The sequence below is a fragment of the Gorilla gorilla genome, chromosome 2, assembly GCF_029281585.2.
Source record: "Gorilla gorilla gorilla isolate KB3781 chromosome 2, NHGRI_mGorGor1-v2.1_pri, whole genome shotgun sequence".
Classification (NCBI taxonomy): Eukaryota; Metazoa; Chordata; class Mammalia; order Primates; family Hominidae; genus Gorilla; species Gorilla gorilla.
Window position 1 is genome coordinate 124,428,053 of NC_086017.1, and position 24,970 is coordinate 124,453,022.

The 24,970-nt window shown below is 40.4% G+C and overlaps 1 protein-coding gene across 5 annotated transcripts in view; it reads left to right on the plus strand.

Moving 5' to 3' along the window:
• SIDT1 (SID1 transmembrane family member 1) overlaps positions 1-24,970 on the plus strand; it is a 95,400-nt gene that overhangs the window by 25,273 nt on the left and 45,157 nt on the right. For 3 of the 5 annotated variants that reach the window (XM_063704037.1, XM_004036073.5, XM_004036072.5), the window contains exons 2-6: positions 8,729-8,850; positions 9,848-10,018; positions 19,231-19,276; positions 22,930-23,031; positions 23,685-23,768. In XM_063704037.1, the coding sequence (XP_063560107.1) occupies positions 8,729-8,850; positions 9,848-10,018; positions 19,231-19,276; positions 22,930-23,031; positions 23,685-23,768 (525 nt within the window). Of the gene's footprint in view, positions 1-8,728; positions 8,855-9,847; positions 10,019-19,230; positions 19,277-22,929; positions 23,032-23,684; positions 23,769-24,970 lie in introns of those variants that run through there. The other 2 variants (XM_063704038.1, XM_055381647.2) reach the window with 2 other exon arrangements.

Genomic DNA, 24,970 nt, shown 5'->3' on the forward strand with positions numbered 1-24,970 from the left:
CATGGCCCAGCTAACACCTTGATTCCAGACTTCTAGTCTGAAGAACTGTGAAAGAATAACTTTCTGTTGTTTCAAGCCACCTACTTTGTGGTACCTTGTTATGGCATCCTAGGAAACTAACCTGATGACACAGAATCAAGCCTTGCACATTACTGTTCAATGTAATAGCAACTTCACCTGGGTCCCCTGGCTATATTTCTTTTCCAGGGCAGAGAAATGGAGAAATGAGCTATGTGAATGAGGTCAAAGACAATGCAAAGTTCTGTAACTGACTGAGACCTAAAGAGAGGCAGTGAGTGCTTCTTCAGCACCACATCTTGAAATATAGTTTCCATTTGCATATGAGAGACAGAAAGAGAGAGACAGACAGACAGAGAGAGAGGGGGATCTGATCTATGAAGTTAGAGTAAGTGTAGACCATGGTAAATGAGCCAGGAGAGCAATGAGAATATGTTTTGGGTTCTGCCACACCTGTGAGTAACAAGGAGCCATTATAAAATGAGGGTTGTCACTCAGAACTGGGCAAACACAAAGGCCAGCACATCATGGCTTCTTTTTTATTATTACTAGGAAACATTTTAGACATTTAAACAAGTATAGAAAATAATGTAACAAGCACATATGTGCCTCATACTCAGCTTAAGAAATAAGAGGATAATTTGTTTCCTGTTTTTTCTCACCCTGATCCTCTTCCTCCATCCCCAAAAGTGACCATTTTGGGGAGACAGTCCTTCACAGGTTCTCTTGATTTCTGCACATCTTACAGGAAGGCACCAATTGAAGTTTTTTAAATACTATCATTTCAAGGATATTTGCATAGCAAACAGCCTCAGAAAGCAAACAATGTCTCCCCGTGGAGTAAACGAAAGACAGACTTACTGCCTGTTATGAAAGACTTGGGTTTTCTAAGCTCAGGGTTCCTCTCCTGTAGTGCAACACCCTGCATGTAGGTAGGTATCCATCTGGACCCATCCATGTCACCTTCATAGTACTTGGGGACCAGAAGAAGTGAAGCTAATGCTGCTTACCCTAATAAGAGTCATTAAATTGTTTGTTTCCAACCCGGGAGACTTGTGTCTTCTCCCAGTATCGATGACGCTGTGGCAAAGGGGTAAAGTCTTAGATCCTTCAAAGTTCTTGAAATCCATTATTTTAAATTTGATGTTTATCATTTCTGAGTATATATATTTTACTGAAGATGTACAAATAAAAATATTATATTGTTTTCCTTGTTTACAAAGTTAAATAAATGAGAAAATTAAGTATGTTTCCTTCAGCAACCTGCTCCTCTTAAGTTATCTTCTTGAGATTTATCCATACTGATCCATATTTCAGTTCATTTACTTTTAACCACTGTGTAGCATTTCATTGCATGAATATAATTTATCTCTTCATACTTCTATTATTTAATTTGGTTGTCATTCAGGTTGTTTCCAAATTTTATTGTTGCAACCAGTGCTTGCAGTGAACATTCTTGTTTATGACTCCTTGTACATATGCAAGAATTTTCTTGTGCCTAAACTTAGTCATGGAAATGCTTAAATGTAATGTGAACTCATCTTCAACTGTAGTAGATATTGGCAACTTGCTGACTGAAGTCATTGCACCAAATAACATTTTCATTAGCAATATGCAAATTTCTATTTCTCTACATGTTGCAAACGTGGTATTGTCAATACCTGTGAGGCTTTACCTTTCTGATGAGTGTAAGTGCTGAATATCTTTTTACAGGTTCTTTGGTCATTCTTTTTATTATTTTTTATTTTTTTTATTTTTTGAGACAGGGTTTTCACTCCCATTGCCCAGGCTGCAGTGTAGTGGCCCGATCTCGGCTCACTGCAACCTCTGCATCCTGGGCTCAAACAGTGCTCCTGCCTCAGCCTTCTGAGTGGCTGGGACTACAGGAGCACGCCACTGCACCCAGCTAATTTTTGTATTTTTTTAATAGAGACAGAGGTTTTACCATATTGCTTAGGCTGGTGTCGAACTCCTGAGCTCAAGGGATCCACACAACTCAGCCTCCCAAAGTGCTGGGATTACAGGCATGAGCTACCACACCTGGCCTGGTCATTCTGTTTATATCCTCAACCCACTTTTTCCATTGGTGGTGGTTTTTTTCTTATGTGTTTTAAGGGTCCTTATATATTCAAGATACTGATATTTTGTCTGTTTTACATTACAAACATCCCTAGTCTGTGGCTTGTCTCTTCCCCTCCTGTATGGTGTTTACATAGCTTCTTCATTTCATAGTAGAATAATAGATGATCCAGAGTTGGGTACAGTGGAGCCAAGGATTCAAAATAGTGATGACAGCATATTCTGACCAAGCATTGCATGGGGATTGGAGCACAGGCTTGGGTTCTAGTCACGATTGTTCCATCTCTGAGTATCCTTGGAGAGGTGCCATCATGTCTATCTCAGGCTCCTCCTCTGTACGTGGGATGGTTGGAGTAGATGGTCTCCCTAAGCGCCTTTCCAGATGTAAGGTTTTCTAACACTACGAGTGGAGGTCTTATGCATCAAGCAGGCAATGGCAGGACCTATGTGGAAGAGCCCAACTTGTAGGAAGCCTGTGCTGCTTTCCTGATTCCCCCTGGGGGTAATCACGTTGTCCTCTGTGTACCCACAGTACTTGCTCAAATTGCTACCATCATACTCATCACATTATGCAGTTATTGGTGCCTTTTCCATTTGTCTTTCTGACTAGATTGCGAGCCTCCTCGAGGGCACGGTTGTCTTTAGAATATCCCCAGCACCTCCCACAGCTCCTGACTCAGGGCAAATCCTCAGTAAATGTTTGATGGATGAGAGTGGGAGCATGCGAAAGATGGGAGGGAGGGAGCGAGGAGGAGCTGTAGAGGTACACCCAGCGAACACAACCAAACACAGCACGGTTACTCAAACAGTTAAACATTTGAAAAAAGGACCATCAGCAGATACTGTTGTAGCTGTTTTACAAGTGGAGTCAGTTTTCCAAGATCATATGGGAAAACAGTGGTGTATTGAATAATGGAAATCAATAATCTCTGATTCTTAATCTAATATTCCAAATAATAGAGGCTACAGTCTCATTATTTTAGCAAAAATAAACTAGATTTTTGAATTGAATTCATTTCCATTCTTTTATGGAACAGAAATATATTCCTTATAATTTTGAACCTTTCCCTACTGACATGCTGAAAGATTGAAAGGAGAGTCTCTAAGCTTTAAGACCTTTCATAACTGTGATCTATATAATATCAGAGATGGAAGTACTTAAATAAATCTCTCTTAGCTAGCTATAATTCAATTTCCTGCTTGTAGTAAACACAGGAAACAGACAAGATTTATGCAATAAATGTGCTCTTGTTGTCATGACAACAGGAAAAAGCAACAAGAGGAAAAATCTTAGCTCTTAGGAATGGCCTTTCACAAGGTGTCAGGGCCCATTAAGCATGGTCAATACCCTGTCCTTCATTTAGTTTTGCCTTTACACAGCTTTCTTCGCTGCTGCAAATGTGATCCAATTTTCTCAGCTGCATATTAGCCTCAGGAAAGGCAAAGCAAATTTTCATCAGGGCTCTTTATCCTTTCCTGGGGGTAATCCACTATCTGTTCATCTTGAAAAACTGCCCAATGTCTTCTATCTCCTACTCTAATATATTTTTTGCAATTTATTATGCCAGTATCTCTGAGTTTGTTTTTATTATGACTAGTAAGAACATTATTAAATAATACAAAGGTAAGTAGATTGCGAAAGCCAGGCCAGGAATAAAATGAGGATGTGGAGATGAACAGTGAAGTGGGGTAACCATGGCAGTGATACATCTGTTCTGCCAGCCCAGTGTCAGCCTGAAGAAACACCAGCTTCCAGACCAACTCTAACATTAGTGATCTCATGGATGTACATCTCAGAATAATGGGCAGTTGGCGAGTTGCTGACAAATGGAGTTATCCATTAGATGGTTTCTTTGGAACTATCCTTCCCAAAGTCTAGTCCCCATCCATGTACATCAGAATCCCCCAGCAGCTTGCTAAAAAATTATATTTTTAAGTTCTATTCTTGATCTGCCAAGTCAGAAATGCTGGGGGTTGACTTGAGGGATTTGCTTTGCTAAAAAGCACACTAAAATTTGAAAATTTTTGCCTTAGATCAAAGTGTGAAAAAAAGATGGAAGGAAATCCCATCTGACATTAAGTACTTAAGAAGGGAGGAGGAGGTTGCATCTTAGGTGAAAAAAGGGAGGCAGACAAACTCCTTAGGTTTTATCTCAGTTCTGACTGCTATAGCTTTTAAGCCAGACCAAAGTGTGCTCTAAAAACACATGCTATATAATGCTGGTGAGTGTCTGTATTACAGCCTCAAAAGTGAGTCTGCTTCTGAGCGAATGCATTCTCCCAGGCACCAAGGATGCCAAAGATGAAGTTTGCAGCTTCCTAGAAGAGCCAGGCAGGTAAACTAGCAGTTTAAATATCATGTGGTCCACAATGAGATGCAACTTTACACCCACTAGGATGGCTATATTCAAAAAAAAAAGATAGTGACAAGTGTTGGCAAGGATGTAGAGAAACTGGAGCCCTTATATATTGCTTGCTAGGTAAATTACTGGAATGTAAAATGATGTACCCCTTTGGAAAACATTTTGGTAGTTCCACAAAAAGTGAAACATAGAGTTACCATGTCTCCCAGCAATTCTACTCATAGGCATATGCCCAAAAGAATTGAAAATATATGTTCATACAAAAATTTGTATGCAAATGTTCACAGCAACATTGTTTATAATAGCTAAAAATGAAAACAACCCAAATGTCCATCAACTGAAGAATGGATAAACAGGATGTGGTATGTGCATGCAATGTAATATTATTTAGTAATAAAAAGGAATGAAGTACTGATACATGCTACAACATGAATGAACCTTCAAAACATTATACTAAGGAAATAAGCTGGATAGAGAAGGATACATTATTCCATTTATTTGAAATATAGGCAAATCCATAAAGACAGAAATTAGGTTAGTGGTTGCCAGGGACTGGGGGAAGGAAGGAATGAGGAGTGACTGCCAATGAGTACAGGTTTCTTTTTGGGGTGAGAAAAATATTAGAATTAGACATTGGTGATGATCCCACAACTTGGTGAATATACTAAAAACTACTGAATTGTGCACTTTAAAAGAATGAATTGTGTGATGTATGAATTATATTTCAATTTAAGTGATAAAAGAAATGGCCAAGAAAAAGTAATAAAGTTGACTACATTTTAAGGTTGCTATATGTGGTAGAGATACCATATAGAGGTAATCAGAGGCCACACAGCACACCCGCAAAAGGGAGGGACACCACTTATTTAGTGGGGTAGGAAAATGTTAGGGAAGACTTCCCAAAGGAAAACTTTAAGAATGAGCAAGATATCCAAGGCCAGTCAACACTGGGGACATAACCCTTTTGAGAAACAGTAATTGGACATGACAAGACAGTGGATCTATTGGTAGGCAAAGAAACTAGAGATGAAGGCACAGAAGACATCAAGAAGAGGCTTGAGGGATTCAACTCCGTGGAGAAAAGGTGAACTTTTAAGTAAGTGATGTTGGGATAACTGGAGAGCCAAATGAAGCAAAGATAAAATTGCAATCACTCTTTATACCACATATAAGTATTGATTGCAAAGGGATTAGAGGTTTAAATAATTTTTTAGGATGAAACCATAAAATACTAAAAGAAAATAGGAGCAAATTCTTCAGTAACCAGGAATGGTGAAAACTTCCTTGACTATGACTCAAAATTCAGGAAAAAGATTGAGAAATTTGACGACTTGAATCTAATGAAGCCTCTAGATCTAACTACCAGTTTGCAGGCAATACAGGAGATCAACAAAACCTGTTCAATGACACTGCGGGGTGCAATCCGTAAAATCCGGAACGTGGGTTCTTCTACAGATTTGTATTGCTGTTTTGTGAGCTGCTTTCTTTAACAAACAAGTGTTCCCAAAAAGGAGAGAGAAGTACCCTTTACATTAAAAGAGACTCAAAAGACATATGAACCAAATACAATGTATGGGTCTTGTTTGGGCCCAATTTTTTTTAACTGGAAAAAAAGTTTGAAACAATTGAAAAAATTCAAACACTCTGTGGATGTTAGTAATTTTTAGGATTATTAATTTTATCAAGTGGCATAATGGTGTTGTATTTAAGTTCAAAAGAGAAGGCTTCGTGTCTTAGAGATATAGACTGAACTGTGGTGCAGATAAATGATACGATCTTTGGTGTGTACTTCTTTTTCTTTTTTTTTTTTTTGTTTTTTTGTTTTGTTTTGTTTTTTTGAGATGGAGTTTCACTCTTTGTTGCCCAGGCTGGAATGCAATGGCATGATCTCAGCTCACCGCAACCTCTGCCTCCTGGGTTCAAGCGATTCTCCTGCCTCAGCCTCCCGAGTAGCTGTGATTTCGGGCATGCGCCACCATGCCCAGCTAATTTTGTATTTTTAGTAGAGACTGGGTATCTCCATGTTGGTCAGGCTGGTCTCAAACTCCCAACCTCAGGTGATCCACCCACCTCAGCCTCCGAAAGTGCTGGGATTACAGGCATGAGCCGCTGTGCCTGGCCTGGTGTGTACTTTCAAATAATCCAGTGGTGGGGGTGTATGGGAAATAGGAGGTATAAATGAAATAAAATACATTTGTTAACAATTATTAAAACTGGATGATAAGTACATGAGCACTCATTATATTATTCTTGTTACTTTGGGGTAAATCTGAAAATTCTTCAGAGCCACTGAAGGCCTTTTCAACAGGGGAATGAGGAATGACGGATGAAACTGCCCTTCTAGCAAGTACAGCCCTGGAGTCGGAAGACTAGACAGCGGGCTGCCAAGGAGGGTCACTGTGATGCAGGACTGAGCTATGAGAGTGTCACTGGGGGCGGAGGGGAGGATCTGGGTGTGAACAGTATTAAGGAGATAGAAGCAAAGGAGCTAAAGAAGCAGGAATCAAGGATGAATCTCCAGTTTCAGGCTTAGATGAATGGCTGCATGGTGGGGCCATTCAACATTCAAGGGAATTCAGAAGAAATTAAAGTTAGGAGTGAAGGGAGTGATCAATTCCATTTCAGACGCTTTGAGTGTGAGGTGCCTGCGGAAGACTCAGAGCTCAAGAAAGAGACCTCGCTAGAGATATGATGGCAATTTTCAGCTGCAGCATAATTTCCATGGAAACATGTAGAGTGTAGGCACAAGAAAACTCTCCCTTCAGGGCAAGCACTTCCTATCAAATTAGTAAGTTACTCTTGGGCTATTTTAACATTTAAAAAGCAATGCAGTGGCTTAAGGAAAATGATATGAGAACCAAATGGCAATATATGACATCTATGCTATTCTGTTTCCTCCTAATTTCCATTTTGAATGTGCGATAGATCATTAGGGCTTAATTGCAGGATTTTCTTGTTTCATTTTCTTTCTCCTAATAAAGAAGTTTTCAAGAGAATACTAAGGCATTAGAAAAACAAAATCTCATGTGGAAGATTAAATTTTGTTGTTGTTGTTGTTGTTTTTACCCTATCTCTCTTCTATTTTGTTCTCTTACATGTTGCCTATGGTATTATAAGAATTGAAAGAAGGCCAGGCGCAGTGGCTCACACCCGTAATCCCAGCACTTTGGGAGGCTGAGGCGGGCAGATCACTTGAGGTCAGGAGTTCGAGACCAGCCTGGCCAACATGGTGAAACCCCGTCTCTACTAAAAATACAAAAATTAGCCAGGCATGGTGGTGCACACCTGTAATCCCAGCTACTTGGGAGGCTGAGGCACGAGGATTCCTTGAATCTGGGAGGTTGCAGTGAGCCAAGATCATGCCACTGCACTCCAGCCTAGGCAACAGAGGGAGACTCTGTCTCAAGAAAGAAAAAAAGAGAGAGAGAGAAAGAAAACACCAACACTATCTAGATCCAAAGTTACATTCACTTTCCTGTCTTTAAAATAACCATAATAGGGTTAAATTCTTGGGTTGGTATGTGTGTATTCAGAAAGACCCATAGTGTTACTGATATAAAAAAGCATTTTGTGTCAAGGATTGATTTATACCTTACAGCAAGGGAAAGAGAAGATTACTCAGCCCTGTGATATCTGTTCTGGGGAAGCGTCATGATTTATTGTTGGTGGGAGCATCAGGCCATCTGTTAGGCTTTAATAAAATGTGGTCATAACATTTTGATTTGAAACACAGAATGATTTACCAACCCAAAATTGAAGTTTTTCAGCAATTGAAGGTCTCATGGGATTTGTTTTTGAAGGAGGGTGGCTTTGTGTGTGTTGTTTTATTTTTAGATATTTGTATCTTTAGCATTTACATTCAAATAAGAAGAAAAGCACATCCGTATTTTTCTTTTTCTGTTCTGGGTTCATTCTCAAAATCTTGTGTTGCCTGCTCTGTTCAAACTCCTCAGCTTGCTGTTTGAAGGCTTTATAATTTGGTCTCATCTAAAATTAACTGAATCAGAATTTTGGCAGGTTGGATTTAGGCATCATTTTAAAAAATTCTCCCCATGCAATTTCAATGTGCAATCAAGGTTGAGACCCACTCTGGTTACAATATGAATGAGGAGAAACAACTGGGGCATTTGGATTACCTATCATGAGAAGCAAATATCAGGAATTAAAGTGTTTCTGAGCCTCACATGGCAACTATGGTATGTGTATGTGTGTGTTTGCATGTGTGCATGTGCACGTTTTGCATTACCTCTTTCTACCCTTCCATGCAGGTGACCGCCGTGAGGGTGTATGTGAACAGTTCCTCTGAGAATCTCAACTACCCGGTCCTTGTTGTGGTTCGCCAGCAGAAAGAGGTGCTGTCCTGGCAGGTTCCTCTGCTCTTCCAAGGACTGTAAGTGAGTTTTCTCCCAGGCAACTTCACTATGTTTAGTTTTCTTCAATGTCCTAGAACTTAATTGGTCTTTTCCCTATTGAAAGGAAAAATCAGACATTTGGAATGTCAAGACATTCTGCATACGGGGTGCAAATAATGATCATGGTGCATGCCCCGACCTGTTCGCTCTGTTCAATTATTAGATGAGCACTCTACCTAGATTGGCCACACCTAGAAGAGCTTTTACCATTTTAAAAACATACCATGATCCTCTGTAGCTTTGGGGTACTGGGTCAACCAATAGCCCTCCAATGGGCTATGTCCAGCAGTTAACATAAGTGAGTAACTCTTCCCTTGTTCTTCAAAATGCCCATCGTGTGTTTGCATTCTTCATTCAATAATATTTATTGAGCACTATTAAGTGTTGGGTGCTGGAGACACAGCATGGAAAAACAACAAAGTGCCTGCCCTCCTCGAGTTTCTATTTTTTCAGGGGAGAAGTGTATAAGATACTACTGCACTAATAAAAAAAACTTGGAAGGCATGCAAAATGGACACATAACATTATTTTTAAAGGTTGAAGAACTCGAGGACTGAAATACTAACTCTGTTAGCTTTGACTTGGACTCAGGGCTTTCTTTACTCTCTACTTTAGCGATAGCTTGAAGAGAGGAAAATGGAATCAGCTGGTTGTTTTATCATGACAGTTTCCCCATCAAATTGGATATTTATTCCTCACTGAATTAGGAGAATGGCTTAGCGTAATGTAGATACCACTGAAGTGAACTAGTCAGCACAGAACAGTCCTCACATCCCTGTTATTATATCATACAACCCAATGCCAACAACACTAGTTCTAAAATTACTATTGATAGTTCCAGTCTAAATTTCAAAACATAAGGACCTGAAAATGAATTTGGAGAGAAGCAAAATGAGATAGGCTCCTTTCCCTGCTCATTCACTGAGTCTCTTTCTTGTCCTTGTTTATTTTTTTCACCTATATTGGCTGCTTCAGATACCAGAGGAGCTACAACTATCAAGAAGTGAGCCGCACCTTATGTCCCTCAGAAGCAACCAATGAGACGGGACCCTTGCAGCAACTGATATTTGTAGATGTCGCATCCATGGCACCCCTGGGTGCTCAGTACAAACTGCTAGTTACCAAGCTGAAGCACTTCCAGCTCCGGTAAGCGGGACTTTCTCTGTTTACCTGTCTGTGTTTCCTGTGCTTGTGGATGCTCAATTCATCTTCCATCCTTGCAGACTGGTACTCTGGAAGGAAATTATCCACTTAGCATATGATTTTAGCACTTCCTGAACTCTCCTTCCCATAACTGAGCAGCAGGGCCTTCATCTATACAAAAGAGTGGGAGTGCAGAAGGTAAGAGTGGTTGACCTCACAGGTGAATCTGTTTTCAGGGATCAGTGTGAGGATCCTGTCCAGCCTGAAGTACAGGCAAGAATGACTGGTGACTAAATACTTTTGTATTCCCAACCAGTGCCACACTCTTGAAGGAAGTTTTATTTTAGTTCTAGGGAAGATATTAAGCTATTTTTCTTGTCCTTATTATTACTCCTGTTTTCTCCTTCCAGGTTAGTAACATAGGTAGGAATGTGGCTTTGTCCTTTCTTGGTGTGACTAGTATTATTTTCCCCCTGTTTTTAAAAAAAACTAAAATAAACAGGCAAGCTCATCAAAAAAATAATCATGAGATTTGGACACTTCACTAAAGAAGCTACCCAAATAGTCAAAGAAACACAACCTCATTAGCTATAAGAAATGTAAATTAAGGCCGGGCATGGTGGCTCACGCCTGTAATCCTAGCACTTTGGGAGGCCGAGGCAGGTGGATCACGAGGTCAGGAGATCAAGACCATCCTGGCTAACACGGTGAAACCCCGTCTCTACTAAAAATACAAAAAATTAGCCAGGCACGGTGGCGGGCGCCTGTAATCCCAGCTACTTGGGAGGCTGAGGCAGGAGAATGGCATGAACCTGGAAGGCGGAGCTTGCAGTGAGCCGAGATCGCGCCACTGCACCCCAGCCTGGGCGACACAGCAAGACTCCGTCTCAAAAAAAAAAAAAAAAAAACAGAAATGTAAATTAAAACCATAATGTGATTCCATTACAACTACCAAATTGCTATAATTTGAAAGGCCTACATTCCACTCCTTTGATGTATACCCAACTCCTAGATATCTCATTGTGGTATTCATTCAGTGGGATACTACACAAAAATAACAATGAACAAACTATTGCTATACCCAACAACATGGATACATCTCACAATGTTGAGAAAAAGAAGCCAGGCCAGGTGCGGTGGCTCACGCCTGTGATCCCAGCACTTTGGGAGGCCACGGCAGGTGGATCACCTGAGGTCAGGAGAGCGAGACCAGCCTGACCAACATGGTGAAACCCCATCTGTACTAGAAATACAAAAAAAAAAATTAGCTGGGCATGGTGGCAGGCGCCTGTCATCCCAGCTAATCCGGAGGCTGAGGCAGGAGAATGCTTGAGCCTGGGAGGTGGAGGTTGCAGTGAGCCGAGATCATGCCAATGCACTCCAGCCTGGGTGAAGGAGTAAGACTCCCTCTCAAAAAAAAAAAAAAAAAAAAGAAGCCAGACAAAAGAAATGTATGCTATTTTATTCCATTTATATAAAATCTAAAGGCAGGCAAAACTATTCTGTGATGCTAGAAGTCAGAATAGTGGTACCTTTGGGGAGGAGAGAAGTACATGGCTATGTTTGATGATAATTTATTCAAATATATGCTTATAACTGCACACTTTTCTATAATACATGTTTGTTATATTTCAATTAAAAAGTTAATTTTAAAAAAAATCAGAATATTTCCAAATCGTATATGTCACTGTTTTGCAGCTTATTTTTCTGATCAGAATGTTTGGTTCTACGGTAAAGTTCTCCTTAAATTTAAGGCAGTTTATAAAAACATCTGTAGCCAGTAGAGTTGCTAATAGGACTCAAATGTTTTTCTTGGTCCTCTCTACACTCCTTGACATAGTGTTATACCCATACAGAAACATGGACAGATAAATGAATGAGTGGTCAGAAGGATGGAGAAGGAGTCACAGCATTTTTTCTCAAGTCCCTCCATTAATCCTGGTGTTGAAAAAGGTGACATGATAATTTTAAGAGCAAAGAACACTCTATCCTCCACAAGAACAAGGAGAAAAATATTCTGTGGTGAATAAGATCCACCCAGAGCAATTAAATCAGATGCTGTAGGGGAGAGGTTTGGGCACTGGTAAAGTGTTTAAAGTTCCCCAGGTGTTTCTAACGTGCAGCCAGTGTTGCGAACCACTACCCTAAAACAATTTCTAAATATGGTGCTTCAGTTTAATTTAATATATATTTTTTGAGACCGAGTCTTGCTGTATCACCAGGCTGGAGTGCAATGGAATGATCTCGGCTCACTGCAACCTCCACCTCCTGGGTTCAAGCGATTCTTGTGCCTCAGCCTCCCAAGTAGCTGGGATTACGGGTGTGTGCCACCATGCCTGGCTAATTTTTGTATTTTTAGTAGAGACGGATTTGACCGTGTTGCCCAGACTGGTCTCGAACCCCTGGGCTCAAGCAATCCACCCACCTCGGCCTCCCAAAGTGCTGGTATTACAGGCATGAGCAACCATGCCTGGCCTAATTTAATAATTTAAAAATCTACTTGTGATATTTAACCACATGGGAATACACATTTGATGGGAGTTACACATTTGATGGGAGTGATAACGTGTTACGGTACTTGCACAGAGTGCAGTTTGAACTGCAGAGAAGCCTTGCCTTTATCAACTGATCTCTGTCTTTAATCAATCAATCAAGTGTCACCTGGTAGCAGTGGCAGTGTCACTTGGTGGTAGCATATTTGAATTGTAGGAATGGTCTTCTGTAAGGTTAATTAGAACCTTTTGAGAACTGAATTCTGTGAAAGTAAAGTCATAAGGTCACAACTGTAGCGAGTGTTAATGAATTATTTGCATGCTGGTGAAACTGCAAATCTATTCCCTCATGTTGCTTTCTGTTTTTACCTCATAATATGACTTAGCCTCAGCAACCAGACTTTAAGAGCATTTCAAAATCACTATTTACACACCAGCCTTGCTGGTGACCTGGAACCAGAGGATGATGGTAATGAGGAAGAGCTGAGGATTCTGATGAGAACTGGGCTCAGGCACTGAGAGAAACACTGAAGAAGTAATTCGAAATCTCTAAGATTGAAGTTTCTATTGTATGTTTTTGAGTGGCAGCCTATAATGTATATGGAACACATTTTGGGAACTTTTTTCCCCTAGAATCATACATTTTAAGAACTGAAGGGTCTTTGAGAATCTAATCCACCAGCCTCATTTTTACAGATGAGCAAACTGATGCCCAGAGAAGTTAAGTGACTTGTTCAAATTCACACAGCTAGGAAAGGGCAAAATCAAGACTAAATTGTACTTCTGACTCCCAGTTCTGCGCTCTTCTCACCATAATGAGCTATTTCTACTTTCTAGTTAAAACTGTCCTCCCAATTGTTTGTGTTTCTCTAAATATGTCTCTCAATTCCATGAAACACTTATTTAAATCCAACTTTACTAGCAGAGCACGGTGGCTCCTGCCTGTAATCCCAGCTACTCAGGAGGCTGAGGCAGGAGGATGACTTAAGGCCAGGAGTTCAAGACTAGCCTAGGCAACATAGTCTCTAAAAAAATAAAAACCAAAAATATTAGCCAGACATGATGGTGTGCGCCTGTAGATCCAGTTACTCAGGAGGTTGAGGCAAGAGGATTGATTGAGCCCAGGAGTTTGAGGCTGCTGTGAGCCATGATTGTGCCACTGCACTCTAGGCTGAGCAACAAAATGAGACCCCATCTCTGCAAAATTCCTTTAAAATTGAAACAACTCTGCTTTAAAGCATTGCTTACTGCCATCTACCTATCCTCTGCACACACACACACACACACACACACACACACACACACACATAACTGTGCCACTACTCTTTTTCTACACTCCAGTGCCCAGGTGTTTAGTATTGCTAGAGTGTGAAATTGCAGGCAGGCAACAGCAGATGGCCACAGAAACAGGCAAGCCTGTGATCATGGTGTAGGAGGATCTTAAGAAGGGGCATTAGGAAATTTAAACATCTGTAATCCCAGCACTTTGGGAGACTAAAGCAGGCAGATCACCTGAGGTCAGGAGTTCAAGACAAACCTGGCCAATATGGTGAAACTCCGTCTCTACTAAAAAATTCAAAAACTAGCTGGGCATGGTGATGCATGCCTGTAATCCCAGCTACCTGGGGGGCTGAGGCAGGAGAATCACTTGAACCCGGGAGACGGAGGTTGCAGTGAGCTGAGATTGCACCACTGTACTCCAGCCTGGGCCGTGGAGCAAGACTCCGTCTCACAAAAAAAAAAAAAAAAAAAAAAAAAAAAATTAAACAGTTGTCTATATTGTGATAGTTGTGTGGAGAATGGATTTGAAGAGGACAAAACAGGATGCAGAGAAGTTAGAAGGCTGATGCAGTGGTCAAGATAAATAATGAGGAGGTGAATTGAAATATTAGGAGAGGTGAAATTGCTGAAATTTTATTAGATATGAGGGGAAAAAGAAAAGAGAGAGTCAATAATGCCAGTGTAGCTTGTAGATGGTGGGGCCACTAAGAGAAAATGAGAATTTTGATAAGAAAAAGAACAGATGATAACTTCACTTTGGGACAGGTTGGGTTTGAAATACAGATATCTGGCAAAGTGATGGATGTATACTAACTTGACACTTAGGGGAGAGCTCTGAGTTACAGTTAGGCAGACTAGTGCAGTCTTCAGGAACACATCAAGAAGCCTGGTCCACATGATGCCTGGGCAAGACAGGGTTACAGGAGATAGGGCTGGAGAAACAGGCAGTGCCCAACTTTGATCTTTAAGATGTTGGATGCTAGACTATGGAGTAGAACTTCATCTTTCAGGTTATGGGAGCCATTAAAGGATTGTGAGCAACAGGATAGCATTCAGAGATCTGATTTGTAGAGATGACATGAGTGGCAGTGTGGAAGAGGAATTACAGAGAGGAAAGATGAGGGACAAACAGGCAAATGAAAAGTTATCTGAATGGAGAAGAATAAAAAATGATTAGAACTTGAATGTGTATGGCAGCAACAAGGTTGTAAGGGAGAAAATGAGTCAAATAGTACCCATGGAGATAATTCATAATTCAGCAAATATATGTGGCAGAATAAAATTTATAGTCCTCCATGAATACTTGCAGCCTTCAGCCCTCCTCTAGCCTTCTAAGTAGGGATCTTGAGTCTGTTTTAAGAGGAGAGAGTGCGTGAGTGAGATAGCTCAGCTACTATGCTGTGAAAAGTAATAGATTTTTTGAAGAAATGGGTGGATAAGAGAATTTTAGACCATTTTGCTATGCATCATACTATATAATTACCTTTGGTATTTTGGAGGAGACTACAATAAAGTTTTACATTCCTTTTTTTTTTCTCTCTTAATGATGCTGTCCTGAGCAAACATGGTGCTTCAGGTGGTGGCAGGTTACTTTTACACTAATAGAATGAGTAGGACCTGGTGATTAATCAAATGTGGAAAGTGATAGAAAGGGGGTAGTCCAACATGACTCCTACAGTGATGTCAGAAGTCTGGTGAGGTTTACTGACAAAGGGACATAGTAGATCAGGATCAGGGAAGTGACAGCACATTCCCTTTTATCATGTGGAGTTTGAGGTGCTCAAGCGATGGTCAAGTGCAGAAGCCCAGCAGGGGATCACTATTCTGTGACTGGGGCTCAGGAGATGGCCCTGGGCTGGACACAGGGACTTGAGATTCACTGGCATTATTGTGGTATTTACAGCAGCTGGATACACATTGTAAAACGAGTTGATCAAGAACAAGGCTGTGGGTAACATTCTCATTTAAGGGATGATCTGAGAAACTGAAGCTATCATAAGGGGCTGAGTAGACACAGCCAGAGGTGTGGGAGAAATCCCTGGGGGTTAAGTCACTGGATTTAGCGATTAGATAGTGCTATGGTCTCAATGTTTACGTTCCCCAGAATTCATATTGAAATCTCCACAGTGATGGTACTTGGAGGTGGGGCCTTTGGGAGATGATTAGGTCGTGAGAGTGGACCCCTTGTGAATGGGATTAATACCTTTATGAAAGAGTCCCCAGAAAGGCCCTCTGTCCTTTACACCACATGAGGATGCAGTGAGAAGGCACCATCTATGAGGAAGCAGGCTCTCATCAGACACCTTTATCTTGAAACTGCTAGCCTGTAAAACTGTAAGAAATAATAGATTTCCATTCTTTATAAGTCACCGAGTTGACGGTATTTTTGTTATAGCTGCCTGAATAGACTAAGACAGGAGGTGACTCTTACCCTTAGCAAAGGAAATTTCAAGGGAGTGGTGGAGAAAGAATCCTGATAGCAGTGGGTGGAGGAAAGAATGAAAGAGAGATAAACATGGAAAACTCCTAGAAGCAGATGGTTTGTGAAGAGAGGAAGGACATAGGATGACATTAAAGGATGGCGATCCAGGGAAAAGGGAGGCATTTGGGTGGGGTGTTTGTTATTTATTTTGCAAATGGTTGAGACTAGAATATATTTATAAACAAAGAGGTAGAAAGGCAGATTAAATTCATAGGAGAGTTGGATATTTGTAGATGCAAAGTCCCAGAGAATGATAGAAAGAATGAGAATTAAGTACATGAGTGCGGAGTTTATACTTAGACCAGAGGAATGAAGGGCAGACAGTTCCCAATGACAAGAAGGTCGGTGGGAAAGCTACAGTCCTGAAGGGAGTTCACAGCAGATGGCAGAAGGAGATAACAGGGAATGATATTCTGAAGTTCATAGTTCAAGTGAGTAATAGGATATCATTTCCTTCAACAAACAAAGGAGGGGCTTTGAATGCACACTGTGCTCTGTGCTAGGGGCTTGTTAATCAAGATGAGTAAGATGCTGTGAATCTCACAGTCCTCTCTGGTACTCACCTCAAAAACTACTGAAAGTTTGTCCTGCCTCTCTTTCTACGTAGTCTTTTGTCTCATCCCTTTTCTTTTTCTTCTACTTGATTACTCTCCTCTCTGTATTTCTTCTCCCTCTCTCTATCCCTGACCCATGGGCCCCTTTCTGCCTCTTCTCCTGACTCCCCTATCTGCACCCCCGTCTCTCAAGTCCATGGGTTTCTTCTCCCTTCTCCCCTTTCTTGAAATAGCCAGCACAAGGAAACAAAATTGTTTTTTAGCCTCTTATGTTTAACAAATAAACATAACATAAACATGTTAAAATGTGTTTAATTTTTAAAACAAATCAGTTAAAATTTTTATACTTCTTTCTCTAAAACTAACAATCCATGAGCTTCAGTTAGCTTTGTTCTGTTGTCAATGACCCCTAACAAAATAAACCTTCCCCACCTCTGTTAGGGTTCATGTGGAAGGAAGCAGAATATTTCATCTGCAACAGATACAATGTTTATTTTGCACATACTGCCGACTCCATGAGAAAGAGAGGACACAAATGGTAGTCTTAAATACAGTAACATGTTTTACAAGTTTGCATGCGTTGTACTAGCAAATAAAACATAAAGAACAAGAAAAAACACGAAGTGAATATCAAATCTTCATACATTTAGTATTATGACTGAAACTCAAATGATGGGGAAAATTAAAATCTCTGGCAAAAAAATATGGATTGCTTCTGCAAATTTCATGCTGTCATGAGGAACCGATGGACTTGAAAGATCAGGGTGCAGACAAGAGAGTAAGGAGAAGTCATGTTGCCAGCCAAGAAAATCATGTCTTCTTTGTTCTCTGATCTGGCAACGAAGAATTGAAGGTCTCATGTTGCCCTGGTAACAGCGGGAGACACTCCCAGACTGCTGAAAGGGCTCTACCCAGCCCACACACACTGTCACAGGTCCAAACTCTGGCCAAGGACTCTCTGGAGCAGAAACATAACTGGGTTTGACACTCACTTTGGCTTCTTTAGGTGACTTAAGGACAGAAGTTTTCAGTTCTGCTTCAGAAGAACCAATCCTCAACATTGATTATGATTTCTGTTGCAAGTAGATATATAAAAATTACATCTATTATTGCGAGCTAAATTCCGAGCCCAGCCTGATGACAGCCTAAATTGTGGTCATTACCTTTATAGTGCTCAAATTTTATGACTTCTAAATAACACCTCTAATTATACACCTCTTGCTTAAATGTCTTGAAATGTCCTTTCTAAAGAAATCATTACTTTTAAAACAGGTATTTAATTTTTATGAAAGAAAAATTAGAGTGGAAAGAAAAAAATCTTCAGAGAGCCACAGGGGGTGGAGCTGAGGAGAAATCCCAGAAGTTCAAGTTCAGATGCCCAGAAATGCAGGGCACATTGGAGGGGCAGGGGCACACACCCCCAGGTGCGGCGTTTCAGTAACCTGGGGATATGAGACTGCTGTGGACTTGTGTGCATGATCTTCATGGCTAATGATGAGGCAACAGCCAGAAAGAGCAAAAGCCCAAAGTAGTCCTTATAAAACTGTAGAGAAGACCACATTTGTCTTTGTGACAAACACTTGAACTGTTTCACAGATGCTCACAGCAGACAGCCCTCTATACTACCAATTTATGCTTCCTAACTCTTCACACTCTCCTTTCTTCAGTGCCTAGATCATTGCTGTCTCACATGGAAGAATGAAAGTATCTAATAATGTAATTCACAGTAAATTACCAATTGAAGAGAAAAAAAAACTCATTATATTCTTTTGGTGGTATTTATGTTTTAAAGGAGGGTCTTGGAAGGCAATGCCTAACCTAAAGGGTACTAAATCTTGGGGAATTTCAGCCAGCGTGGCAGGCAATCGGGGAGCTATTTGGGGATAGTAAGGGCCTGCTTCTGTCCCTAGGCACCATCCCATGTGGTTATCTATTCACCGTGTTTGGTAAAAGGTGACCCATTTTGCCATGGGTCTATCAAAATTATTTTGAAATGTATCTACATTATCCAAAAGGACCTTGAACCTGGGTTTCCCCTCTGTTTCAGCCCACTTCTGTTACCTAAACCCTGTGCTTGATTGTAAAATCAAGCAAAAGAGAGTCCCAAGGCAAAAGTGGCTACAAAAGTAAATAAACTACCTTATATAGATATGGCTTCATGGATATTTAAAGATATAAAAATAATAATCCCCTTTCCCAGTTTGGTCATTCTTGAGAGTTGAAACCACCAAGTCCCCATGCAGTCTACTTTGTCAGTTTCATGGGACCAAAACTCCCCTCACCAAGAGTGAAGTTCTCCTTGAGTCTACTTTAAGATGGCTTTCTTTTAAATAAATAATTTTTGCTCACTAACTTATGCTTTTCTCTCACTTTTCCCCTTTCCCTTCTGCCACTTACGTTTCTCAGGACAAATGTTGCCTTTCACTTTACTGCCAGCCCCTCTCAACCTCAGGTAAGTGAAGGAGTTCCAAGAGTTATCAACATCCTACCTGTTGGTGTTGCCTGCCTGTTAGCGAAACCATGTTACCCTGGTAGAGTTAGCGTGTGGTGTTGCCCTTGACCTTTCACAACTTGAAGTATATTTGTATTCCACTTTATTCCTTGTGTTACTGGAATTTTGGACACAATATTTAATCATATCACCTTAATTGGTATAAAATGGGCGGCATGCTATTTGTTTTCAGGTGTTCCTTGGTTCAATCTTCATTGAGCAAATCGTGTGCCCACTATGCACTAAGAACATTGTTAGACTGTACCTGGTGCTGGAGACACAAAGGTTAAGAATGGAGAGACACAACTTCTGCCATTATGAACCTGACAGCTGGGAAGTGGTAGTGGGGATAGGTAGTAAAAGGCTGACACCAAACAGATACACAAATAATTAATTGACCTGGAAATACAACGAAAATAAGACATTTTAATGTTTACAATGTTATAAGTGTAATAAATTAGTTTCTCCTCTCATAAAGAAAGAGCCAGAATGTTGACAAAAAACATCAGGAGAATTAGATATTTGTGTTGTGCTCTCCATTAAACCATAACCACAAATAGAATAAATACATGAAAACTTGGATTAAGTCAGGCTGTTTTTCTGGTGTCATTTCTAGCTACCTTCCTTTTTTCTTTCATAAGCTTCTGAAGACAAAACTCTATATAATAGCATGTTTGAAACAAGTTTATTTGTTGTACATTTTCTTTAGTCCCTAATATAGCTTTGGTCATAAATAGCTACTTAGGTTTTGCTTTGGAGTTGTAAAACTGGGATTAACACGGACTTGTTGTAAATATACTATAATCACTGCTGTGCTTGTAAATAGTTAACAACTGGTTCTCAGAGAGAAAGCCCTGATTTGTAGCATTTGCCCATTTCTGTGGTGTAAATACCTCCACTGTGGCTGATTTTAATCTCCCATTGTGATGTCACTGAACAGCTGGGAAGTGACTAATGCACAATCAGCTCTCCCAAGCCTGAATGAACCAACTCCAATCCACTTTTAAACTTCCTGTCTGTGAAAGTCTCTGCAATGCATGTATACTGCCACCCAGTGGCAGGAGAGGGCCAAAGGCCCTTGATATATTGCCCTCAACATTTATTGACTATTTAATTTCAAGAAATATTTTAAAAGCACTAATTACTAGGTGCAAAGAGAGAAACCTAAAGTAGAAGGGGAATAGGCCGGGCGCGATGGTTCACGCCTATAATCCCAGCACTTTGGGAGGCCGAGGCAGGCGGATCACGAGGTCAGGAGATCGAGACCATCCTGGCTAACACGGTGAAACCCCGTCTCTACTAAAAAAAATACAAAAAATTACCCGGGCATGGTGGCGGGTGCCTGTAGTCCCAGCTACTCGGGAGGCTGAGGCAGGAGAATGGCGTGAACCCGGGAGGTGGAGCTTGCAGTGAGCCAAGATTGCGCCACTGCACGCCAGCCTGGGCGGCAGAGCGAGACTCCACCTCAAAAAAAAAAAAAAAAAAAAAAAAAGAAGAGGAATAACTTTCACTTTAACTACAGGAACAGTATAGTCTAACAGTCCTGCACAGAGCTATAATAAATATGATATACTGATCAGGTGTGGTGGCTTGCACCTGTAATCCCAACACTTTGGGAGGCTGAGGCAGGAGTATTGCTTGAGGCCAAGAGTTCAAGACCAGCCTGGGCAGCATAGCAAGACCCTGTCTCTACAAAAACTTAAAAAATAAAAAATTAGCCGGGTATGGTAGCTTGCATCTGTAGTTTTGACTTCTCTGGAGGCTGAGGCAGAAGGATCACTTGAGCCCAGGAGGTCAAGACCACAGTGATACATGATTGTGCCATTGCACCCTAGCCTGGGTGACAGCGTGAGACCCTATCTCTGAAAAAAAAAATTTAAATAATTTGTATCTAAAACAAATGGAGTAAAATATACTTAGAACAAACTAATAAAACAAAACAAGTTCCTTGATATCAATGAAAGGCTTACTTTACTCTTAACTAGTCTCATTTTCACCTATATTTTGTATCCTCTTTGATTACAGGAAATATTTTCTTTTTCTATAAACTCACCCAAACGGTTGCACATTCCCAGATAACCTGTGTCAATCACTGTTTGCCTCTATTCCAGGAGTTAGAAGCAGGTTGCAGAAACTGGGGAGGTAGCCAGGACCCAGAGAGTGATTTTTCAGCCTAAATTCCAGCCATTGCTTTGGGTATTTGTCGTTCACTTCTTTCTGGTAAAGGTAGATTATCAGGCAGGGGTCAAAAACATTTATTTGGGGTTTATGGTAATTTGCAGATAAAGTTGTTAATACTTTCAGTGGGTGTTTACCGCTTGCACAAAACCAATTACTATCATATATGGGAACATATATGAGGCTCATTATTGCCAACAGTAATCATAGTAATGCTCTTGAGTTACACAGTACGGGTTTCCTGGGAAACAAGAACACTCTTGGAAATTCCATGCTCCTCATCTTTTGAAGAGCCCTGTATTATATGTATTTGAGTCAAGCTCCAAAATTAAGTGGGTTCTTGGGGTTATTGCCATCTGTTATAAGATGTGAATAGACTTCCAACTGTATCATTAATGACACTCTTTAATTCTGAGATAATTTTTCCCCATCAGAAAGCTTTGGATTATTAAAAAGGATTCCATTTTTATTGTCATGGTACTCAAAACAGGGTTAGGAACAAAGATGTTGAAATACAAAGTTAAGTTTTAACTTGTTTTGCCTCTCTGTACATGACAGATTTATTAGAGTCTTCACTGGGAGCCTGTTTCGATTGCTTTTCTCAAAATCTTAATCATAGGCTTAATATAACTTCTCAATCAGTTATCGTATTTTATAATTATTTGGCAGAATTCCCCTTTCTTCATCATTAAGAACAAGTTTACAACTTAGAGTTAATACATTTTTCCAGTGGATTCATAATCTACATGGGTAAATAGTACAACCTCTTTCAATTAAAAATGTTTCCTAATTCTGGTGTTACTTGAAAAACACTTTTAAAAGATACCTCAGCCTGCCCACAATTGTGAACGTATTTCTGGGGACTCCACATGGGGCTTGGTCTTTGAATTTCTGTATGTTCTCACTATATTCCAGCCAGCAACAAGTTTCTTGGTCAAAAGGGCAAGGGGGAGGATGAGTCTAGTGCTAATTCTTGCCTATGGGAAGGTGGTTAAAATTATTGAGGAACAGGCTTATCTGCTTTTCAGTATGGAATTTTCATATGTCACATTGACCACACAGAAAGAAGTGAATCTTATCACATGTTATATCTCACTTATCCTTAATTCAAAGGGGGCAGGATGCTTCTTAAACAGGAAACAAACTAAAGTATAGCAAAGTTTAGTTGAGAAATAAATGACTATTTCTTTTACCCTAGAAAAAGGAATAGCAACATTGCATAAAATGGCTGTTTTGTCTTATTTACTGCTATATTCTTAATGCCTGGCACAGAGCCCTGCACAGATTTAGTTTCTCAATATGTGTGAGATGAAGAGCTGACTGAATTCATTAACGGAGATTCGTGGAGATTTACATATAAATTTTGTGCCTAATAGTAGAGGAAACAATCCCATTCATGTAAATATAAATCATGTCTTTCTTTTTCTTATTCTCAGTATTTTCTATACAAGTTTCCCAAAGACGTGGACTCAGTTATCATTAAAGTGGTGTCTAAAATGGCTTATCCATGTTCTGTTGTCTCAGTCCAGAATATCATGGTGAGTGCTGATAACTTGCCAACTTTCTACTATAGAGCATTATATTATTCCAGAACAAATGAAAGAGAAGGGTGGAAGCATGCCATCCTCTTACTGTGTATCTCCCTTCCAAAACTACTAATCAATACGAACAGTATCTGTGAGCACGAGTGGGCAGACTGTGTTTGCAGACACTAATTTGGAGTGGTAAAGAATAGTTAACTCTTCACCAAAATCAACAAAGCAAAGAAGGAAAGGAGGGAGGAAGCAGGGAAGGATTGTAACAAAGAACCAGGAAGACCAAGTTGTGGGCTCTGCGAGAAAGCTAAAATTGAACCCTACCATTTGTTCTGCTTTTAAATTTTTATTGTAACATTCGGTTCTTTCTGTCTCCTGAGGTGTTAATGAAAATGGAAAAAAGTGTTATACACTTTAAGACAATATTTTTATAGTTCTCTTCAATATAACATGACTTTGACTTTAGAGGACAAGGCCCCAAGTCTTAGGAAGACTATGTCATGACTGTTCAAGGGGGGAAACTTTGCCTAGTTTCTGGTTAATAAGGATCCCCTGCTCTGTGATCCAAGCAGAAAGATGCTGACAGGACCTATGTGTGGCATGACATTGCATGACATTATGGATGCTTTCCTTTTTATTCCTCATGCATGCTGCAGTGCCCGGTGTATGATCTCGACCACAATGTGGAATTTAATGGTGTCTATCAGTCCATGACCAAGAAAGCTGCCATCACGCTACAGGTGAGACATTGCTTCTGTGGGCATTATTGCCAATGGTCATGCTCAATAGATAGTGTACTGACTGGGCCAGCATCCAAAAGGGATGGCCATCCATGATGTGCCTAGGATCTCCTTCCTTTCTGATTGGTTTAAAAACTAATATGTCTGGCCAGGCGTAGTGGCTCACACCTGTAATCCGAGCACTTTGGGAGGCCGAGGTGAGCGGATCACCTAAAGTCAGGAGTTTGAGACCAGCCCGGCCAATATGGCAAAACCCTGTCTCCACTAAAAATACAAAAATTAGTTGGGCTTGGTGGTGCACACCTGCAATCCCAGCTACTCAGGAGGCTGAGGCAGGAGAATCTCTTGAACCCAAGAGGCAGAGGTTGAAGTGAGCCAAGATCACAGCACTGCACTCCAGCCTGGGCGACAAGAGCAAAACTCCACTGAAATCAAAGCCTAGGTGATGGTAGACAATGCTACTCTACCAGGTGCCTCTTTCCCCTTGACAATTATTAGGAGCCCATGGTGCGATGGGACATGTATCTGACAGATTGCTCAGAGAGGTAGGGCCAGAAGATTTCAGTCTACTCATTGGGGGTGCCAATTTAGGGTGAAGTTTGTCAGATCCATTTAAAACAATTAAACATATTCTAACAATCTATACCAGTAACGGTAAGCAAATGAGGTCTTCAATTCTGAACAGAATGGACAGATTCAAAAGAATATGGACCATATTTGTACAGCAGCTTATCTTATGATATTTGTAATTATTATTTCAATCGTAATTTTATAACAAAAATGTATACATGTCATGTAAGCATATTTTCAAGGAGATTCTGTCCCTGCTTTGGGGGAGGTACTTACTTAAAGTACCTGCAGCGTGATCTGTTCCCTAGGGTAAGGTGATACTCTTTACTGAATAATAAGGCAAGAATGAAGAGAAGTTAATTATAATTTAGGTATGAGACCTAAAATTTTCTGTCAGGCTTTAATTTTCAAAGGCTTCAATTTTCAAAGGCTTCAGATTTGATATCCCAAATATCTGCTCTTGTTTTTCAGTATTTCTTTCTTTCTTGGCATCCCGCATTATGTGGTCCCAAATAAAAAAGGACAGAAAAATAACTATAGTAGGGAACTTCAAATTGTATTTCATCCGGGACACTAAATTAATAAAGGGCAAGCATATCAGTAACTCTCTTCCCTGGATGTGTTTGGCAATA